Raw genomic sequence first — 22,928 nt, 5'->3', positions numbered from 1 at the left:
TCCCCCCCCCCCATAAATGGAATTTCTTTCCTTCTTAATTTGCATCTTTATAGTAGGAAAGAGCAAACATACCAGGAAACCTATTTAGCGATTGCATAAATGGTGAGAGGCTGAAAAATCGTAGCAGTCGTGTTTGGGGCCCCATGCCCTTTTGGCACCCCTTGCATGCAGTTAACCTGTTTGCTGCTGTTCTTTTGTCCAGCTTCATGACCTTCAGCAGGGCTTGAACAGGAGAATTTCCCAGTAGGTTTTGCAATCTGTCTCCCATTGTACCTGTACCACGACCCAAAATCTGCTAGAGGTGCTCATCTTATTTTTGGGCGACTTCTGAGCACTCTGACTTTATAGGATGCTTGACTCTCAAATGCTTGAAACAAGCAGTGTCGTGAACCTTTGTTAGCTGACAGTACCACGATCAGTCTTCCCTTTGGTACACAATCAAAGTGTTCCCTTTGGTACATAATCCCTTTGGTACACAATCTTTGGTACACATCTGCAAGAGGGATCTGAAGGCCTTAAGAGTGGACCTCAACAAGTGGGAAACCCTGGCCTCTGAGCGGCCCGCTTGGAGGCAGGCTGTGCAGCATGGCCTTTCCCAGTTTGAAGAGACACTTGGCCAACAGTCTGAGGCTAAGAGGCAAAGAAGGAAGGCCCACAGCCAGGGAGACAGACCAGGGACAGACTGCACTTGCTCCCAGTGTGGAAGGGATTGTCGCTCCCGAATCGGCCTTTTCAGCCACACTAGACGCTGTTCCAGAACCACCTTTCAGAGCGCGATACCAAAGTCTTTCGAGACTGAAGGTTGCCAACTACTACTACACAATCTCCTTAAAGTCGAGACCACTGTATGCCAGCAAAGGCTTCCCTGGTGCGGACAGAGATTACTGTTCTGCCAGGGAGCTTCCACAGAGCACCTCCATAAGCCCCCAGTCTTCGCTGCACGCAACCACTTCTGCCTGGAAATCTGAGCGCAAGGCCTGCTGGGGTGTTGGAAGCCGGAAGCGACTGGAAGCGGTGAAGACTGGGGGCGCACAAAGGTGCTTAGCAGAGGTTCCCCCGCAGACAGTAAGCGTCATTCACACGGGTGAGGGCTGAGGTAGAGTGCCAAATCTGACCCGTGGGCCAGAGTCTGGAGAGCCCTGATGTAAAGTGATCCCTTGCAAAGTCCACTTCACAACGCGCCCCCTTTAAAGTAGTGCTTGTGTGCAGAAATCCCACTGAAGCTGTACAGCTTGAATCATACACTAGGTTTGTTGAGTGGGCAGCTCAGCTTCTTCAGCTGACCGAGTCTTAAATATTGCGTTTGAACCCAGCTCTCCTAGACCTTCCAGTCCAGCCATCTAATGAAGTGATGGGTTTTGGACACGGCTCTGCTTCTGCAGCCCAGCACCTGCCCTTCAAGTTTTATGACCAGACCCGACGTGGCAGTTGTGACCCTGCTGTACAGCGTTCGGTGTTTGCGTCGGTCGACAAAGTCCCAGGTAAGCTCCCTTCTTTTGCACCTTGGATAGCATCCTGTGAGGCTGAGGGGCACTCAGCGCTATGCAAGAGAAAAGTGGAGTGTGCTGGTGCACCTTGGGAAATTGCTTCTTGTGCAATAGTACTGCCACTTGTATGGGTGCTTTAGACTTTTCAGAGAACTTTGTGTTCTCTGTCAATAACCTTGCAAATGATCCTTTGAGACAGGCAATTATTATGATCCTGGCACGTCAAATGAGAGAGCTGTGGCTAAGAGACTTTGGTTTCCTTGTCATTAACCGAATGGGTTTATGGCGCAAGAGAGATCCCAGTTAGGGGACTTCCCAATTCCTGCTTCACTAAGTAGTTCTTACAACACTATTTCGTATTCAGCATTGTAATACTTTAAAGGGTTATCAGCAAAGTTTATAATTTAAGTGTAAAGGTAACTTTGCAGTAATGGGGGGATTTCACGTGTTTTTGTTGTTTATTCCTCAATCTTGTGTCTTAGATCTATGGGAAGTAGTATTGCCAGGTCGGGGGGGGGGGTTTCAATTTGATCTTGGTACCCAATCAGCTGAGAGTGCATTGGATGTCCCTGTTACAGTTGTATCTCTGATTGTTGTAGGCTTTGGGAAGCATGAATCTATTTTAAAATTATATAGGTTAGTTCTTGGCACCCATGGGGGTTCCATTCCCAGCATCCCCACAGATGCCAAAAACCACAGATAATGAAATCCACTGTCTGACCTGTTTTCCGAGGCGTGGGGAGGTTGCATGCAGCTTCCCTGTGACTCAGAAGTCGTCCCAGATGCAATCTCTGGTCATGTCCAGGAGGTCATCAGTGCGTCCTCCAGACACAGGTTCAGAACCAGTTGTGGATCAAATCCACAAGTTCCAAGAGGACCCACTGTATATAGAATGCAACAGGTATATATCTCATCTCTTTCCTGACCTTCTGATATTCTCACTTAGTAGCTAGTTGCCTTGTTTGCCCTTTGGGGAGAAGGCCAAGCTGAAAACACAACCAAATCTGGCCTAGATGCTGTAATGTTCTAAACTTGCACTCCTAACACTTCTCTACGGAGCCAACACATTTATGGGTAAAGCTTTGGCTTAAAGCCTGAAAGTTACGTGAAAACCTGTCTCGCTAAATGAGACAAGTCTCAGCCCTTGTCTCGCAGCCCTTACTGGCTTTCCTTGGAGTAACAGCATCAGCCTTTCCTCTCTATTAGTACCAGTTTTGTTCACAGTACAGAGTTTGAATCCAGTGTTACAGTTTGCTTCCAGTCTGCACAATTCTTACCGTCCTTCAAATTCTCTTTGTAGAGTATGATTATGTGTGTTGCAAGCTCTGTTTTTAAATTCATTGCACAACATTTGGGCTTCTGTGTTGCTTTCATAAGAAATGTTTTTAAAACTGTGAGTTGCCTTTAGGCCTTCGTAGGAGGTGAGGAGGTGGAAAGGTTTTTAATAAGTATACTGATAATTAAAATACAAAGGTCGTTCCGGGACAAAAGTAGTTGTTTCAAATGGTCTTCCTGATTTGATTGGGATGGGTGTGAAGGATGCTTTGGTGCTGACTTACCCGAGATCTCTTTCCCCCAGTACAAGGCAACATTCTGGGGCAGCTCCTGTGTTTAAATCTCCAGTGCACCCTGGACAGAGCAGATGTTCTCTGAAAGCCTAGAAGTGTCTTTTTCCAGGTGGTTACAATAAAAGGGTCTTGGCAGGAAGAGAGAGACAGTGTTTGGATTGCCAGCAGTGACCCCCTCCCCCCCATTGCTGCGTTGGCAGTGTTGAACTGTATATCAGGGGATACTCCAGAACATGACGTTCAAGGAGATAACCTTCCGCTTCAGTCAGGTGACTTGGGTAGATGTGGCACAGCTGAATACACTGACGGGTTTTCCAGAAAATTTTGGATCAGAACATCTCCAAAAGCCCAAAGCCACTTGGAATTTTGATTGAGCGTGTTTTGGGGCTTTTATTTAGGAAGTAAAACCAGAAAGAAGCATGCAACTTTAATTTACAGCTCCATATGTATTTCCGAGAAGTTTCTCCAATAGCCAAATATACTTGAAATGAATTTTTTTTTCCCCAAAGCAGATTTTCAACTTAACCCATTTTTGCCTGGCCCACAGGCATACACGTTTGGTCCCTGTTGTATATATGTGAAAAATGGCTTAACATAGTTGGTTATATTTGAACAGATTCAGAGTTATTTTTCTGAACAAATTTTGTGTGTGTGTGTGTGAGTGAGAGAGCGAGCGAGCGAGCGAGCAGACCAGTACGTATTTTAAGATGTGACCGTTCAATAGGCTGCTTTGATTACATTTTAAGAAACAGAAAAATGTTGGACTCTGAAAGCTGTTTTTGGACTTAGTTTAGCATCCCCAACAGCATGTATTAACTTTTTAAAACGCAAATGTTTATTGATTTAACTTTCAAAACATCAAGAAGAAAAACACACAAAATGTCACTACTGATTAAAAGAAACCAAAATAACTTGCTCACGTTGGATGATGGGAAATCTTGCAGATGGACATTTTGGGACATAAAATGCATTAATGTAAAACAGAGTGAGGGGGAAAACATCTGATTGCTACTTCGGAGCATAATCATAAGGAATATATATAAATCTGTGTTTGAAGGAAGTAGAGCTAGGCTCTTGATGCTTTTCTGCCTGCGGGGTGGCAGGGAAGCACACACCATTGTGCTGTAAGCTGGTCTTGGGAGAGTTTGCATCTCTTGACTGCCATGCTTGCTGAGCGAGCCCGTACATGGCCGTAGCTCCCCAAACCTTTTCTATCCACTGCTCTCGATTCCAGTGGCGTGCTGTACCAAACTTTGCTGCTGTGTGTGGTGCATGAACGCTTCTTTGGGATAGTCCTCCTGGGAAAAAATAAACCTGTTAATTGCCCAGTTTATCTGGAATTAATTGTCAATTATGTAACTGATTTACTTGATGAAGCAGTGCATTTTTAGAAATTGAAAATACAGCAGTGGAAATCTTTCCCTCCCCGCTGATTGCAGGATATTCACAGAGCGGGGGAAACAAGGGATGGGTGGTGCTTGGGGAAAACCGCCACAGTGGACCTCATGATCTCCCCCTGTGCACTCCCCTAGGTCTGGTTGGTTGGTTGGCAACCTTCAGTCTCGAAAGACTGTGGTATAAGCCTACAGCACCCAGTATTCCCAGGTGGTCTCCCATCCAAGTCCTAACCAGGCCTGACTCTGCTTAGCTTCTGAGATCAGACGAGATTGGGCATGGAAAGACTATGGTATAAGCCTACAGCACCCGGTATTCCCAGGCGGTCTCCCATCCAAGTACTAACCAGGCCTGACTCTGCTTAGCTTCTGAGATCAGACGAGATCAGGCATGGAAAGACTGTGGTATAAGCCTATAGAGCCTGGTATTCCCAGGCGGTCTCCCATCCAAGTCCTAACCAGGCCTGACCCTGCTTAGCTTCTGAGATCAGACGAGATCGGGCATGGAAAGACTATGGTATAAGCCTACAGCAGCTGGTATTCCCAGGCGGTCTCCCATCCAAGTACTAACCAAGCCTGACCCTGCTTAGCTTCCGAGATCAGGCGACCTCTCCTCAAGTGGGACCCAGGCATCTTCCACAGCGACCCAGTTGTTAACTCCGAAGGCTGTGTCTGTAGCAGGGTGCGGCCCCAACCTGCTCACTCTGAAAGTGCTGCGAGGGCCGCACTCAGTGGCACATGTTGTATCAGAGTTTGCGCTGAGTCCGGCGAGGGTTTGACGCCGTGCCCCCGGGTCGTTGGAACTTGCAGTAGCTGCTTTCAGTGGGAGCCACACTGAGGAGCTAGAGTGTTGGCCTAGCAATAAGACGTTGAGAATAGTTTTGGGGGCAGGGAAGTGACCTTTCCCAGATCTAGCAGGGCCCTCTCTGCAGGCATCTGCTCAGGTTTCACTTCGGCCAGGTGAGCCTCCAGGTGTTTCTCACCAATGCAGCAGACCCATGACTGCTGGCAATGTAGCAGGGACATTTGCAGGTCCCTGTTCCAGCTGGTCTTTTTTTTTTTTTTCTTGGTAACTGGAAGCTGACCGACCCTGGCCCTTTCTTATTGAGGGTGTCAACCTGGCAGTGCTGGAAGAAGGTCATGGGAGGAAGTGGAGACTGTGGTGGTGTTGGGTGCAGAACAGTTCCGTTTAAAATCTCATGGCTTCAAGGGTGTGGCTGCCAGAAGGTGGGCAGCACCTGCAGCAGAGGAACCGCCAAGTGCCAATTTTTAGTGGGTTTGACTGCAGCGGGCGGAGAGAGCAGCTTCAGTCGCCTTGCCCTTGACTTGGACCAGCAAATTAGCATAGTTATGCAAGGTAAGCTCCATACGTGTGCTTAGTTTGCAGAGAGTCTAGCTTGCCTTGGCCTGGAACTTTATGGCATTTTTTTAGCATGTCATTCCTAGGACCGTGGTAGCAGTTAAAAGCCAGACATCAGGGCTCAGTTGCATTTGTGAAAGGACTTCACCCAGTGCTTACTCGGAGCTTGTCCTCTTTCTTAATGCTCCAGAAGCCTGAGGCACTGAGCCTCCACCTGAGTTAAACTTTGCAAGCCAGCCTCCGTGCTGCACGTATTGGTGTCTCTCCCTCCCTCCCTCCCTCCCTCCCCCGTGGAAAGGTGTAGTTAAAAGTCGTGCCAAGGTCCCAAGCGGATTCATTACATGAGAGTCAAATCTCTTTTATAAGCAGGGAGACAAAGGAAGAAATGCCGCAAAAGCGAACACGCCCATCGCCGACTCCCCCAGGCTTCTTGCTTGAGGACAAGATAGTCGAGACAGCCAGCTGTTGGGATTCTGCAGAGTGGGAAGAATAAATAAATAAATAACTGTTGCTAAGACTGACTGGAGCAGTTGATGTGAGACTTGGAACAATAAAAATGCACTGGCCACTTAATAAAAGATGGGGACGGAGAGAAAATGCAGGTATCCTGTTATAAATATACATCCACCGGGGAAGGGTACAGAGGGAGGCAAGGGTGTGTGGCAGTGGGGGGGGGGGAGAGAACAAATGAATGAGTTGCTGCAGGGTTAGGGCCAGGATTCTGTTGCATGGCTTGAACCTGGAACTGTTGCCACACTAAAGACCGCTCCACTCCTGAGCTGTGGGACTTGGGTGATGACCCAGTCCCAGTAGTCTGTTCAGCCCACCATAGTCTGCCACCGACTCTCCAGGGTCTTTCCTAGCCTTTCCACTTAGGGTCAGCTAGACAAGATGCAGAGGGGTTGATTCCCCTAATTTTCAGAACCTAAAAATCGGTTTTGCTGGATCAGGCTAAAGGGGACCCCATGTAGTCCACCATCCTGTTCCCTACGGCGACCCACCAGCTGTCACAGGAACACCCGAAGTGGGAGATAAAATCCCCCCCCCCCCCAGTATTTAGAGACAGGTTGTCTCTGGCCCTGGAGGCTGCACTGAGCCACTGTGACTAGTAGCCAGGGATAGACATCAGGTCCTCTATGGATTTATCTGATCCCCTTCTCAGGCCATCAGTCTAAGGCAGGGGTGCCCAAACCCCGGCCCGGGGGCCACTTGCGGCCCTCGGGGACTCCCAGTCTAGCCCACAGGGAACTCCAAGTCGTCAATGAGTCTCTGGCCCTCTGACGACTTGCTGGAGCCCATGCTGGCCCAATGCAGCTGCTCTCAGTGTGAGGGTGACTGTTTGCCCTCTCACTTGAGATGTGGGACGAGGGCTCTCTCCACTGCTCGCTGTTTCATGTCTGTGATGCAGCAGCAGCACCAAAGGAAAGGCCAGCCTTGCTTTGTGCAAGGCCTTTTATAGGCCTTGAGCTATTGCAAGACCTTCATTCATTTATATGTTCCACCTCTAATATATTCATTTATGTAAATTTATTCAAATTTTAGATGTAAATTAATTCTTTCCTTCCCCCCCCCCCCCCCCGGCCCCTGACAAAGTGTCAGAGAGATGATGTGGCCCTCCTGCCAAAATGTTTGGACACCCCTGGTCTAAGGTAGCCGCCACCACATCTTTTGGCAACAAATTCCATAGACTAATGATGTCCTTGATGAAGCACCGCCTTCTTTTGCCTGTCCTATCCCAGATCTCCTGCCTTGTAGTTATGTTGGATGCCCCCTGCTTTCCCACTTTGAGACCAGGAGAAAAATCTCTCTGCGCAGCTGCAGTTGGACCAGAGTGCCCGCCCCACCATGTCTCGGAATGCTTCAAAGCGCATCAGTTGCATAAGGAAGCCAATTGAACAGTGTGTTTTCACTGCACACAAAGTGTAGGGATTATGCAAATGTCTGGATGATAATAAACACCACCATAATCCGTCCAATATAGGACAGTAGTTGTAAGAGCCTCTGTGCGCTGCTTGAGCTCTTGACTTTCAAATGAGCTCACTGGAAGAAAGGTGGGGTTGGAATAACACAAGGAAAGGCTGCAACATTTGGGGCTTTATAGCTTGGAAAGAAAAGTGATTAAAGCAGGAAGTGAGTGAGAGAGCAGAAGTGGTTCTCCTCTGTCTCAGTACTGGATCCAGGGGGTCATCCAGTGAAACAGATTGGCAAGTGATTCAGGGTGAACCGAAAGAGCTACAGTGGAGCCCGCAGACCCTCTGCGAATACCGAATTCCACATGTAATTAAATCCAAGGGATGGGGACACCAGCAACCAGAAATACCTCTCTGAAGTGCCTGGGAGGCTGTGCGTCCGCTCTCCATGGCTCAGAACATTCTGGAAGGCACTTCCGGTAGCGTCCGGGAGGTCCTCGAGGTCCTCCAGACCTGGTCTCAGCATCCACGTTGAGTCAAATCTGAGGGTGCCAAACCCTCAGATAAGGCGGGCCAGTCGTACTGCTTCACGCAGCACATAATCTGTATGTTGTAATTTGTTCAGATGTGGTGATGGCCACAAGTTTAGATGTTTTTCAAAGGGGATTGGACAAATTCATCCACGTTTTCTAGACTCACAAAGAGAGTCTGGTCCAACAAGAAGCTGACAGAACGTACCAAGATCCAGGTCTACAGAGCTTGCGTCCTGAGTACACTTCTGTACTGCAGCGAGTCATGGACTCTTCGCTCACAACAGGAGAGGAAACTGAGCGCTTTCCATATGCACTGCCTCCGACGCATCCTCCGCATCACCTGGCAGGACAAAGTTCCAAACAACACAGTCCTGGAACGTGCTGGAATCCCTAGCATGTATGCACTGCTGAAACAGAGATGCCTGCGTTGGCTCGGTCATGTCGTGAGAATGGATGATAGCCGGATCCCAAAGGATCTCCTCTATGGACAACTCGTGCAAGGAAAGCGCCCTACAGGTAGACCACAGCTGCGGTACAAGGACATCTGCAAGAGGGATCTGAAGGCCTTAGGTGGACCTCAACAGGTGGGAAACCCTGGCCTCTGAGCGGCCTGCTTGGAGGCAGGCTGTGCAGCATGGCCTTTCCCAGTTTGAAGAGACACTTGGCCAACAGACTGAGGCAAAGAGGCAAAGAAGGAAGGCCCACAGCCAGGGGGACAGACCAGGGACAGACTGCACTTGCTCCCGGTGTGGAAAGGATTGTCACTCCCAAATTGGCCTTTTCAGCCACACTAGACGCTGTTCCAGAACACCATTCAGAGCGCGATACCAGAGTCTTTTGAGACTGAAGGTTGCCTATATATGTAAGTCCATTGCTGGCTACTAGTCATGACAACTGTGTGTGACTTCCAGTTTCAGAGGCCACATGCCCTTGGATACCGGCTGCAGGGGAAGCAGCTTTGGGACGGGGACATGCCTTTACCTCCTGCTTGTCAGCTACCCTGAACAAACTGGTGGGCACCTGAAGGAAGCAAGATGCTAAACTACTCAGGCCTTGGGCCTGATCCAGGAGTCTGCTCGTGTGTTCTTACGCATGCCTGAAACCACGTTCTCATTTTGTTGGAGTTGGTGCTGAGGATCTTAGTGGTGTGGGAAGCCATCGGCCCCTTCCCAGAGGGCCTATGTGAAAACAGCTTGAGACCAGCTTATCGGGGGGCTGCCGCAGAATGGCGCATGGCTTGGCAGCTTCTGAAATGAAATGTTTGTGGGTATTAGGAGCCGAGACCTTTACAAAGCCCCGAAAGCCACATGGTTTTGTTCTTGGGTGTTAAAGTGGTGCTGCCGGGGTAATTGAACAAGGACCAAATGGATGTTTCCCAGTGATTAAAGCAGGAGATGGGGAGCAAGCCCTCCTGGGCACTTCTCCCAGCGCTGTTGGTGAGTGAACTCTTCGAGGAGTCAGTGCCGCAGTGCATTTTTATGTGGGGATGAGATTTAATAGGCAATTAGAGTAAAGTTATAAGGTCTAATTGCCTGTCATTAAACTTCGGGTTTTGAAAGCTGCAAGGGTGGTGAGCATCGCTTAAGGGGGAATTCGAGAGCCAGCTCCAACCACATCCGAGGTCCCCAGATTGCGACTCTTTCAGGACTGTCCTCGTACACGTTATTGTCCCTGAATAATTCATGAGAAGGGGCTCCTGACCGCCAAAAGCCTCCTTGTAGAATAGGAACAGAGCCTGACCCTCCCTGTTTACGGAATGCACCCATTTCTGCATTCACTTGGAGGTGATGCCATTCAAAGCCCTACCTACATGGTCTGCTTAGCCCAGCCTATCTTGGGGACGGCCTCTACCCACATGAGCCTGTCTGAACCTTAGGAGCTGCCTTGCTGGCCCTGCCCTCTGGCCTGCCACTCGCACACATCTGGGTGGTGGGGACCCGAGGTGGGACTTCCTCTTTGGTGGTGTTGTGCCTCTAAAACTCCCTGTCCAAGGAGGCATGACATGGGTGCTCCTCTGCTAGCCTGGGAAGGCTAGGAATTCATCCTCACCATGACGTATTTCTTGCTGTGGTCCTCTCCCTTCCTGTTAACCCATCCAGTGAGACATGCTGGCTGCCCACCATAAAATGGAGACACATGCCTGCATGCTGCGTTTGTGGGGGGTATTTATTTATTTAAAAGATCTTGGTTTTAACCCTCCTGTCTAAAACCCCAAAGTATTTCATCTTAAATATTTAAGATGAATATTCAAGACTATTTTGTCATCTGATGTGAAAATATTTCACCTTAAAAGCTTTGCAAGAACCAAGTGAATCATCATCTTTTTCTAAATCACTCCCTAGATCAGTGGCCAGGGGGTTTAAACATTACGGGTGAATGAGCAGTAACGTTTTCCCCACCAAATTTCAGGCCCTCCTCTTGCATACTGGACTACAAGACTTTCTCTTTTTTTTGGGGGGGGGGGGGGAATCTGTTGATCCTAAATGTTGTGATGTGGCCCAGGGGCATTTGCCATTCAGATAAAGAAGAAAGCCCCATGCCATATGACAAACTGCTCTTGAAACCACGGGGATTTCAGATGCCTTGTAAAGTGTGGCCAGGGAGAGGAAGGGGGTGGGTAGAAGCTTCTGTTCTAGCCAAAGTCTAAAGGTGCTCTCGATACATTTCTGCAGGTTTTTGTTTTTTTTTGCTCCTTGTCGTATACTTGGTCTCACACTCCCAGGGTTTTGGGGTGCTCAGAGTTGTTGGTTCCGAACCCTAGAGCCCTCAAAGGTCCCTGTTCGGTAGTACTGCCACCACCCTGTAAGACCCAGTGCCTCAGTCCAGGGAAACCGAGACCCTCTAGGCTTAACTATATCCCTTGTAGGCACTGAGCACTTTCTTTACTTCAAGTCTCAGTCCTCAAGTTACTAGTCCACAATGAGGATGTTTGGTAGCTTGCTGAACGGCTAGGCAGCATTCTGAACCTTTGTCCCCAACAGACAATGAACCAACATGGTAAAAAGATTTTCTACTTTATTAAATACATAGGGTTACAAAAAGGTTACAAAAGGCAGCAAATGCTAGAGGCATAAAAAACTTCTAGGAAACATATCAGCATAAAACAACAAAGCTAACTGGCTAACTCTGTTATTCTCTAACCCTCACCTGGGTCGGCTTCTTTTGTAGATCCTCAGGCCAGTTTCCTATGGCCACATGGTCCTGGTGGGGCAGGATGTGCACCCACCACTTCTCTCACCCAGAGACAAGGAACAAAGACCCTGTCCTCCGGAAGTGGGGCTGGGTGCTTGCCCTCTCAGCTCTTCCCTCCCCCCTGGAGATCTGCAGCTGCATTCCATCCTTGATGGGCGTCTTTCTGGCTGCCTAGGCGCTACATAATCACCTTCCATTGAGTTGTAAATTCCTAGCAGCTAGGAACTGCAAGCCACTTCTGTGTTACTGTTTTAGCTTGGTTCAGGCCTTGCAATGCTACTAGGCCTGAACTGTACATATCCATGACACTCCTGCCAAGTGAGAACTTCCTGCAAGGCCAGGGCGCTGTGGAGTGAGTACCTTTTGCCGTGCCTTTGCGTTCAGATGCGGCTGTTCAGAGAAAATCTGGTTTGGGGTACAGCAAATGGCGCTGGAGCTTCTTACTGCTTTCAAGGTGCTCTTTAAACCATTTGGAACAGACGTGGTGGCCTCTTGACTCTGGTCCATGAGCAAGTTGCCAAAAGTGCTTTTCTAAGAACAGGGTTTTATCACCTGCCTTTTAATGTCCTGTTCCTTCTGATATTGTCATTCCTTTTATCTCTGTCTGGTGCTAATAGAATACCTAGAAAATCAAAGTCATTTCCTCCTTCCTCAGATGGTGTAGAAAACTTGTTGAGAACAGCCCAAAAGACTTAATTCTGAGGTTTTTTAACTTCCTGCGCTCAAGACCTCGCTTGCTTCCAGCTCTCGACTGAAATGCGGCCTCCTGTTACTGATACCCTTGTTGTCTAATTATTCCTGTTCTCCTTCCTGTAAGCTGTGAGATAAATTTGCAGTTTACACCTTGCCAGGAATAATCTTCTACTTGGATTGTGGTCTGACCTCAGAGCTGTGCCTCGTGAGAAAGGAAAGAGATGAGTTCACAAGGATTGTGAACATGTATGAACTGTGTTCTCGAATGACTGGACGCCGAGCATCAGAAGGTGGGGAGAATCCAGCCAGAGGATGTCCTGGAGGCCAGTCGGAAATGGTGGACGTCATCCTAAGGGAGGAAGAATCCGTTTTTGAGTGTGTGCTAGTTCATGTTTAAAGCATTTCTGCTCCACTGTTCAAAGAAGCACAGCCCACAACAAGTATCGCTGCACAGAGAATGTGTCCTAAGAGAAGTCTGGCAGTGGAAGACTTGTTCACAGGCCATTGAGGCTTGCCATTGAGGCAAGACCTGGCACCTTGAACTGAGCCTAGAAATAGTCCAAGAGCCAGAAAGACTCTTCACGGTGGGGGAAAGAGATGGTAATTCTGGCAAGGGGGAGGCGGTGGCCAGCTGTTTGCCTAAGCACACCCAAATTCCTACCCCCCCCCCCAAGCAGGGTTTCCATTGCTTGTGTGTGGATGGCAAAAATGGATGGGCACATCATTCAGGAAGCCTCACACCAGCCCTGAGAGCATAGCTGCTGATGGTAGTGTATTGATGTGGGCCCAAGGCAAAGAGGTTTCCTCAGGACACGCATGAGATCATAATACAGGTGAGGTTTGAAGTGGGGGGAGTCCCCAACTCACTCTTAACCTCTGAGCTACAGGGAAGCCAGCAAGGAAAGCCCTGGATTCATTGACATTTATTTTTCTGCTGTTAGTATTCCCCTGGGGGCTGGGGATAAGAATAGGCCCTCGGTTTGGCTGTACTTGTCATAAGAGGCACCGGGTAGGTGGGACTGGATAGCCTGGGAAGGCAGCTCATCTGAGAGAGGGAAAACTCTGATCCCAAACCTCCACTGCCTTGTGGCTACATCCAGTTATGGAAAAGGCTTCAGGAGTCAACCTCGAGGCAAAATCCAGAGCCGGAGTCCCTGAGGCAGTTCATGGCTGAACACAGTCACGTTCTGGCAACTCCTGTGACTCAGCTGGAACCAACCATATTGTCTTCTGCCTTTCCATTGGACCATTTCAGCGATGTGGAGAGGGGGGATTTACTGCATGGGAAACAGTCTATCCTCCATATCTACTTTACCCAGGCTTCGCGCACTGGAGAGGACACTCTTTTCCAGAACCACCATTCAGAGCATGACACCATAGTCTTCTGAGACTGAAGGATGCCAACAAGAAGATTTTTCTGCTCCAGCTCTCTGCCTGTTTGGGGCCACCATGCATTGGGCATCAGACTTGGAGGTCCAGTCTCTCTAGTTAACAAATCCCACTGGCTCTCTAGTTAAGACACTTGCAGTCTGCATCTCCTGTGCCCCTGGAGATGCGTGGGCCTGAATCGCTTGGTGTGTGAACCGCCCATCAGCAGCATAATTCATTTCTTCCGTGTGTTACTCAGGTTGGCAGTGATCGGGGCAAGAGAAAACGGTTCAGCAAATGGAGGCAGACCAGCAGCAAGCCACGTTCTTGCTGTCCAAACTGATCTTTAAAAAAAAGAAGGCAGCACATAATTATCTCCAAGTCTGACAATCCTGTAAATGTCAGAGCCAAGCCTGCGCAAGATCCATCGCCATTGATCTCACCGGTGGGACCTTCCTTTTACCCCACCAGGGGAAGGGCGTATTGTGTGAAATGAAGTTGGCAGCCCAATTCCTGTGTTGATCCTGCTCGCGCCAACGGTCATTTTTTTTGACGGAAACCTTAATTACGTGTCTTCTCCCCAGCCGCGCCACTTGGGCCGTCCAAGTTCAGGGGCTCTCTTCCTACTGTGCATGTTGTGCTTTTGTGGAAAGCCGTAAGTTTAAAAATAAGACACTTTGGCATGATTTTTGGCCAACCTTTTCAAAGTAAGTTCAGGCCCGCCAGAGTGCCTGGAACTCGCTGTTCGTCTTACTGGAATAGCGCAGCAGTCAGGACCACGTGGCTCGGGTTTCGCTTTTTGTTCCCTATGCAAACATTAAGAGTATAAACTTCAACTGCAAGCATTAAACCGAGTCTAATCAGTCAGCAGAAATGTAGGGGGAAGGGGGGGTTTCCCCCTCCCTGCTGTTTTCAGAAGGGAAGCAACAAGGCAAGTAGGTTTGGGCTCCTTCTTCTCTGTCCTATGCTAAGCCACTGTAGCGCTTTTTAGACTGTAGGCCAGGTATCCTTTTAAAAGCTTCCGCCGCTTCCCCAGCCCCATCCCCTTTCTCTAAATTAAAACACCCCAAGCGTTGTAGCCTTTCCTCGCAAGGAAAGTGCCCCCTGCCCCCTGGACATTTTGCTCACCCACTTCTTGCTCATTTGTCTCAACCAGGGAGGTCATCGTTGGCAACCTTCAGTCTCGAAAGACTCTGGTATCGCGCTCTGAATGGTGGTTCTGGAACAGCGTCTAGTGTGGCTGAAAAGGCCAATTCGGGAGTGACAATCCCTTCCACACTGGGAGCGAGTGCAGTCTGTCCCTGGTCTGTCCCCCTGACTGTGGGCCTTCCTTCTTTGCCTATTAGCCTCAGACTGTTGGTCAAGTGTCTCTTCAAACTGGGAAAGGCCATACTGCACAGCCTGCCTCCAAGCTGGCCTCTCAGAGGCCAGGGTTTCCCACTTGTTGAGGTCCACTCCTAAGGCCTTCAGATCCCTCTTGCAGATGTCCTTGTGTCGCAGCTGTGGTCTACCTGTAGGGCGCTTTCCTTGCACGAGTTCTCCATAGAGGAGATCCTTTGGGATCCGGTCATCATCCATTCTCACGACATGACCGAGCCAACGCAGGCATCTCTGTTTCAGCAGTGCATACATGCTAGGGAAAAGTCCCTCTTAATCAAAGCAAGTCTTTTGTGCCTGCCTCTGCATGCAGCTTGCAAGCAACCTTGGGCTGGCTGGTTTTTTTTGGCCACCGATGGTCCCACCAGTGGCTATGTGCATGGGCAGGAAAATTAGTGAGGCTTATCATGGGCTAGTAACTTATCACAAGCCAGGCTGCTCTGCTGTCAGTCTAGCTTTGCCTGGGCATCCTATGCACTCCCCAGAGCCCCAGCATAGGGGCAGATGGTGCAGCCAGTCCCTGGCCCTTCAGGAGAACGGGTACCTCCATAGAAGTGGCAACAGAACCTGGAACTCCCTCCCACCAGGGCAAGAGAAAGCTGCTCTACAAGGACAGCCCCCCTAACTGCACAGCATCCAAGACCTCTCTTTATTGCTTTTATGCATGAAGCGGGCTCTTTTGACAGTGTGGGCTCAGTGGAAACATTCAACTTTATTTCTAGCCTGTCATCACCCAAAGAGGAGAAATGAAAAATATATTTGATATTTATTTATTTTTTGCTTTTTAAAATTGGCAGCAGGAAACAGCATCTGGATCTGCCAGAAAACAATGTCCTTTTTAAAACCACCGTTTCCCTGAAGAAGTCAAATAAATCTGCAGTTTAGGAAGACCTTGAGAGCACGGAACGGCTCGACTGTCCATTAGTTCACAGCGGCAGACAGAAGGAAGCGGGTTGGTTTCTCTGCTTGTGACCCTGGGGAGTCACCGTAAGACAAAGGAGCCTGTTCTGGTCACTTGCTCTGTGCGTACCAGTTTGTAAAACACTTCCCGGATAGCAGGGCTGAGAAAACCGTCTCTCTTCTCCCTGCCTTGAACTACTCCGGAGAGCTACCGCTACACTCTGGGGCTCGGTGGATCAAGAGTCGCCGGGCGGGAGGCAGCTTGGCACCCTGAAGCCATTTTAGCAGGGGTAGTGCAGGACCTGGTGGGGCATGTGTCGTGGGTTTGGGTCCACACCTGTGCTGGCCCATAGGTGAGGGTCTGGTGCTGCACCTCCCCACCACCGCTCAACTAGGGACCCAGGAGGTGGCAAGGTGGCAGGGAGCAGGTGCTCGTCGTCCTTCGTGCTGCCATCTGCAGCTAATGGTGGTGTACTGCAGCCTGTCCCCTGTCCAGTTCCTGGGCCCCCTGGGGGGGGGTAGCTGGCATGTGTGTCCATGCTTTCCAAAGCACCGCCGTTGAGCGGACCCTCCTTGGGCATTTGTTTCAGGGCTTCCCCAAAGCTGGAGCCTCTGGGGGCCAAGTAGGTGCTTTTTTCTTGCAGAAGGTCTCATCCCTAGGGTCTTCAGTTGAAAGATCTGAAGTAGCCCAGCTGGAAAAGATCTTTCTCTGCCAGGAGAATCAGCACTGGGCTAGGTGCCTCCCTGGTCTCATTCTGTAGGAGACATTGTCCTCTTTTCCATGCCATAGAACTGCAAGAATTGTGTACTGTTTGGGAAGAAGCTGATCATTTTTAAAAACTTTTGGCTACCTACGTTGAAGCGATTAAAGCGTAGCTTCCCCTAAAGAGTAGGTCCTGCGCTCTGGTTGCACACCCCGCTCCCAGCACGTACTTTCCGTGACAGTTGTTTTAGTATATTGCATGGCTTGCGTCCTCCACTTTCCCTACTCCTGACAGAGACCTCAAATATTATGGGCCTGTCCATTCTGCTTTTATGGCTCATAACTGTAGATGTATACGAGGAGGCAGGAGGGTCTCGTAAGAGATGCAGTAAATATTAGTTGTTGCAGCCCAGAGTTTGACCAGGTCATCATCCTTCTTGGATCTTTATGGGACAGAGGGAGGGTGGGGGAGGTAGAGAGGTCTGAATCGGAAATAATTTTCAGCTGGGAGGAGGATTTGTGAATAAACTGGGTACTCAAACACAAGGTGGAACTCCCCCTGTTCTAGATCATGGGTGCTCCTGATAGTGGAACAATGTGGCCCTCCTGATCCGTGTGTGTGTGGGGGGGGGGGGTGTGCTTATAAGCCTGGCTATAGCAGAGTCGGGCTCACACAAATGCCTTTCCAAGCAGGATAGTTACCATATAGACATGCATCGAGCAAGGAAAGCGCCCTACAGGTAGACCACAGCTGCGATACAAGGACATCTGCAAGAGGGATCTGAAGGCCTTAGGAGTGGACCTCAACAAGTGGGAAACCCTGGCCTCTGAGCCGCCCACTTGGAGGCAGGCTGTGCAGCATGGCCTTTCCAAGTTTGAAGAGACACTTGGCCAACAGTCTGAGGCTAAGAGGCAAAGAAGGAAGGCCCATAGCCAGGGAGACAGACCAGGGACAGACTGTACTTGCTCCCAGTGTGGAAGGGATTGTCACTCCCGAATTGGCCTTTTCAGCCACACTAGACGCTGTTCCAGAACCACCATTCAGAGCGCGATACCAGAGTCTTTCGAGACTGAAGGTTGCCAACAACACAAGACATGCATCCAAATGAAATAAAGCAGGATGTTAAGGATTAGCCAGCACTATTTTAGAAGCTCATTTTCAGAGTCTTGCAGTCTTCATGGCTTTCCTGAAGGCAAACAGTGTGGGGGCTGTATGTCTCCGGAGACCATTCAGTGGCTTGGGTGCCCCAGCCAACAAGGCCTCAACCCTCATTGGGACAGACCCACACCTCCAATGGCAGAGGAGCACAAAACAGAGCCTGTCAGAGGAAGAAAAGTCACAGGCAGGCTCGAAACAGGCCAAGGGTGTCCTGTTGTTTGCCTGATTCGCTTTCAGTGTGCACCTGGAAGAGTAAGGTAGCCTTTAATTGTGCCTCCATGTGTCCATTGTGTGATCTGTAAAGTCTCTCTTTGCCCCATTGGAACACACTTGTGGCCTCTTCGCTCCATCCATCGTCCACTCCAGAGGTCTTCAGCTGGTGGGGTGAGACCTGGAAGCGAGTCATGACCCAATCTCCGGTGCTGCCGCTGCTAACGTGGGGTTCTGAGGCTCAGGAGTGCGCGGTTTTGAACCGCAGCCGGGGCAAGGGACTTGGACATTGGCCGCCACTAGGCAAGGAAGAGGTGAGGAAACACGACTGGCCACTGATTCACCCACCCTCCTCCAGTTACTGTGCTCTTGCAGATGAATCCCAGGCTGTAGGTTGGGGCTGGAGCTGGAGGGGATCTCTGCACTTGATGAGTTGAAGGCTGCTGGACCCTGCTGGCTGGCAGTGGCTCTTGAGATGGGCAGAAGGAGAAGTGGCTTCCCCAGCCTGGAGGTACTGTTGGGAATCCAATCCAGGGCCTTCTGTATGTGTGGCACTGGGCTGCAATCTCCCCCCCCCCCTTCAGCTTCTGTGGTGGTTTGTGACCATGGCCTGATAACAAACACATGTTTCCTTAGGAAAAACAAAACAGAGCTCTGCTGGCTAAATGTAGAACTGATTCTGGCCCGAGATAGACTGGTTTTGCTTTCGTAAACCACCAGGCGCCGTTGAGCATGGCCTCCGCTGGAGCTCATTTCTCCAAAATGACTCTGCATCCTTGCAAGTTTATCCCAACACAATGTTTTCCTCGAAATGCGTAAACAGAGATGGGTCTAAACAGGGCGGTTGCGTCATTCTCTTCTCGTATCTAATCCACTACGCTGGAGCCGCATCACTTCCTCGGAGGCGGTCTGGCATGGTTTGGCCGGGGTCCAGAGCACCATGCGGCAAATTCCCAGGTTCTTCCATCTGATGATGATGATGATGATAATACATGTATTTATATATCGCATTCCTTGGTTGTCAGATTTCTCCTCAGACTTCATTCAAGGCGGTTTGCATGGGCAGGCTGTCCTAAATCCCCATAGGGATTTTTACAATCAAAGAAAGGTTCTGGTCTTTCAAGAACCACAACATTTCAGATGGATCTTTTTGATCTGGTATCACATTCTGGCCTCCGATTTCCTCCCACGTAAGCTGACAAGCAGCTCCTTCATCTCTCACATGGAGGGCAGCCAAGATACTTCTTCGCTCACACCAAAGAGCAGGTGGAATCGCTCAGCTCAGCTTGTCAGCTGCTTCAAGGTCTCACCAATTCATGGTGCCGGTGGCCTGCGGATGTTATCTTCAGGCAAACGGAGGCTCTGCCCTCTAGGCCAGACCTCCTGCCCCATCTGCTTCTCTCAGATCTGCCATGCCGGCTTCGTCGTTTCTGCTTGGACATATTGACATGGCTGCCTTTGGAGGAAGCCCTCAGCTCTTTATCCCCTCCATCATTAAAAGAAGTGGAGTGAATGTCCTCCGTTTGGAACCCTCCCCACAGCTGATAGCAGGCTGTTCTTCTGTAAACTAAAGCCAGATGCACAGGGCAAGGGGGGATATTTGTTTTATCGTGTAGACCAGGGGTGTCCAAAGTTTTTGGCTGGAGGGCCACATCGTCTCTCTGACTGTGTGTGGGGGGCAGGGGGAAAAAAAGAATGAATTTACATTTAAAATTTGAATAAATTTACATAAATGAATATATTAAAGATGAACTTGTATGAATGAATGAAGGTCCTGCAATAGCTCAAGGCCTATAAAAGGCCTTGCACAAAGCAAGACTGGCCTTTCCTTTGCTGCCGCTACTGCATCACAGACGTGAAACAGCAAGCAGTGGAGGGAGCCCTCATCCCACAGCTCACGCAAGAAGTCTAACAGTCGCCCTCACGCTGAGAGCAGTTGCGAAGGGGCCAGTGTGGGCTCCGACAAATCTCCAGAGGGCCAGAGGCTCATGGAGACTGGGGGCTCCCTGAGGGCCGCATTGAGAGGCCTCGAGGGCCGCAAGCGGCCCCAGGGCCGGGGTCTGGGCAACCCTGATGTAGAAAATACATCAGATATTTGCTGCTGCCCCCCCCCACAGCATCCAGAGCCTGCATCACATTCTTCCCAGTAGCACCTTGGGGCACAGAAATGTACGTTGTGATGTCAGTATTGTCGCCTCTCCAACAGGCAGAAACCATTGAAGCTGGATGAGGGCAGAGAGTGTCTAGCTCGGCAGCTGTAGGCAGGACTGGCAACTCAGGTGGGGGAGCACGTGCAGGCCCCTTGGTGCAGTCTCCAGCGCTCCTAGTTTAAAACAAATAAATAAATAGAAAGGACACAAGCCCAGAACACTCACGTTCATGTGACTGACAAATTAATAGCAGGGAGGGAATGCTTGGCAGAACTCCAAGGCCTGGCAACTGTTTGCTTGCCTTCCACTATTCCGTTTCCCTCCACGTGCATCAGCTGAATTGGTCCAGGTACCCCAGAGCAGGCATCGCAGAGGCTGTAAACAACTGTCAAGTAGCACAGCTTGTCTTCTGGAGGGTCCAGGTGCTTGAGCAGCTCTTTGGTGCGTTGTGTTATTAGCTGAAATGCATTTTGTAGAACTGGTTAGCTGCCTTGCGGACTGTACTAGGAAACGCAAGATGTCATTATTTTGAGCGACATGTAGGGCTGGGAGCAGAACCTGGAGAAGTGGTTGGCACCTAAGTGGGAAGGGGGAGAGCCAACTGAGTTTTTAAAATAGTTTCATGCTTGCACAAGTGGTGGTTGTGGCCTGCGGTGTTGCTAGTGTGGACCCAGGTGACGCGCACAGGGACGGTGACACCGCTACTAACCATAATTTTTAAAATCTTGGCATTTTTGAGTAATACCATCACGTTAAATACCATTGACCCCTGGGGGATAAGAATAGGCCCTCGGTTTGGCTGTATTTGTAGTAAGAGGCGACTAAACAGCCACAGGGTAAATGGGACTTGTCAGCCTGGGAAGGCAGCTCATCTGAGAGAAGGAAAACTCTGATCCCAAACCTCCACTGCCTTGTGGCTACATCCAGTTATGGAAAAGGCTTCAGGAGTCAACCTCGAGGCAAATTCAGGAGCCGGAGTCCCTGAGGCAGTTCATGGCTGAACACAGTCACGTTCTGGCAACTCCTGCGACGCTGCTGGAACCAACCGTATTGGCCTCTACCTTTCCATTGGACCATTTCAGCGACGTGGAGAGGGGGGATTTGCTGCATGGGAAACAGTCTATCCTCCGTATCTACTCTACCCAGGCTTTGCGCACTGGAGAGGACGCTCTGTTCCAGAACCCCCATTCAGAGCATGAAACCATAGCCTTCCGAGACTGAAGGATGCCAACACGAAATATCATTCAGTGCATAACTTCCTGTGGAATGCATGGAAACAAACCCCGTTGAAATATAACCAATCTACAGCCAAAAAACCAGTGGGGGCGGGGCAACAGTGCCTATTGCATGATGGGAGGAGGTCCACCATAGGGTTGGCACACTGGTCTCCCATACTGGGTGATGCAAATCCTAGTGTCGCCACTGTTTGCGGTTGTCTCAAGGCGGTCCGAAGGCTGAGGTGGAGCCTCTTGGCTCCACCCACTTGTTCATTTCAGTGGGTCTAGTGCCAGACAGCCTCCTAGTGAGCTGTGCCTGATCTCTCTCCCCCCTGTTCTGTGGGCCCTTCCTAACCTGCTGCTTGACTTTCTTGCTATGTACTTACTACATACTGGTGGGGAGTGTCAGACAGTAACTGAATCGGGTTTCTTGTGCTTTAGGGGATGCAGGGGCCACAAACCCCCTCCCCCCAGATGCTGGAAGGGAGAGGCAGAAGGTGCCCAGTTCATTCCTCAGCAGCATCCCTGAACTTGGAGCACTGGAGGGGGCAGGAGTTCATTGGGCAGTGCCCTGACTCTGCACAAGGCAACTTCTTCCTTAAAATATTCAAAACTTGGTGAGGGAAGCTGACTTAAGCTCTTGCGGCTCTTGTACATGTTTTTGGGAAGGCAGACTCATCCCGATTGCCGAAGGGTAGCAGTGGGGTGGGGGGTGGGGAATCCCCCAGGAGGCACATTCCTGCAGCGTGACTGTAAACCTTGGAGGAAGGTTGTCTCTGAGTGAGGCCGGTATTTATGGCAGAGGCTTTTTCTCCTCCTCCTCCCTCTGCCACCCCAACTCTGAAGCTGAACAGAAGCAACTGACCAGGCTAAACGATTCCTCAGTCACAGGCCTTGTGTAGCGCGGGGACATCCCTTCTACAGTCCCTGGCAGGTTTCCACTCAGTGGCCATCTGGGTCCCGGTGGCTTAGTCCACACTGCAGTCCTCTAGGACAGGGGTGCCCAAACCCCGGCCCTGGGGCCACATGCGGCCCTCGAGGCTTCTCAATGCGGCCCTCAGGGAGCCCCCAGTCTCCAATGAGCCTCTGGCCCTCCGGAGATTTGTTGGAGCCCACATTGGCCCTACACAACTGCTCTCAGCATGAGGGTGACTGTTTGACCTCTCGCGTGAGCTGTGGGATGAGGGCTCCCTCCACTGCTTGCTGTTTCATGTCTGTGATGCAGCAGTGGCAGCAAAGGAAAGGCCAGCCTTGCTTTGTGCAAGGTATTTTATAGGCCTTGAGCTATTGCAAGACCTTCATTCATTCATAAGTTCATCTTTAATATATTCATTTATGTATAGTATTGGCAACCTTCAGTCTCGAAAGACTATGGTATATATAGTTATACCATATATATAACTATATATACCATATATATATAGTTATATATCATTTATGATATATAGTTATGATATATAGTTATATAATGATATATAGTTATATAATGTTATATAGTTATAGTTATAGTTATAGTTATATATGTTATATAGTTATATAATGATATATAGTTATATATCATTTATGTAGTGTAAATTTATTCAAATTTTAAATGGAAATTCTTTTTTTCCCCGGCCCCCAACATAGTGTCAGAGAGATGATGTGGCCCTCCAGCCAAAAACTTTGGACACCCCTGCTCTAGGAGGCCAGGTTGATTTCTGTTTAAAA

At 49.7% G+C, this 22,928-nt stretch overlaps 1 protein-coding gene across 2 annotated transcripts in view; it reads left to right on the top strand.

Annotated features, from left to right (window-relative positions):
• Nucleotides 1–22,928, top strand: part of CLEC16A (C-type lectin domain containing 16A) — an 82,237-nt gene that overhangs the window by 42,422 nt on the left and 16,887 nt on the right. For both annotated transcript variants that reach the window (XM_066640519.1, XM_066640520.1), the window contains exon 21: nucleotides 1,314–1,481. In XM_066640519.1, coding sequence (XP_066496616.1) covers nucleotides 1,314–1,481 — 168 coding nt within the window. The remainder of the gene's footprint in view (nucleotides 1–1,313; nucleotides 1,482–22,928) is intronic.

The sequence above is a fragment of the Tiliqua scincoides genome, chromosome 13, assembly GCF_035046505.1.
Source record: "Tiliqua scincoides isolate rTilSci1 chromosome 13, rTilSci1.hap2, whole genome shotgun sequence".
NCBI lineage: Eukaryota > Metazoa > Chordata > Lepidosauria > Squamata > Scincidae > Tiliqua > Tiliqua scincoides.
Note: the sequence above shows the minus strand (reverse complement) of the source record. Positions and strands in the feature narration are given on the sequence as shown.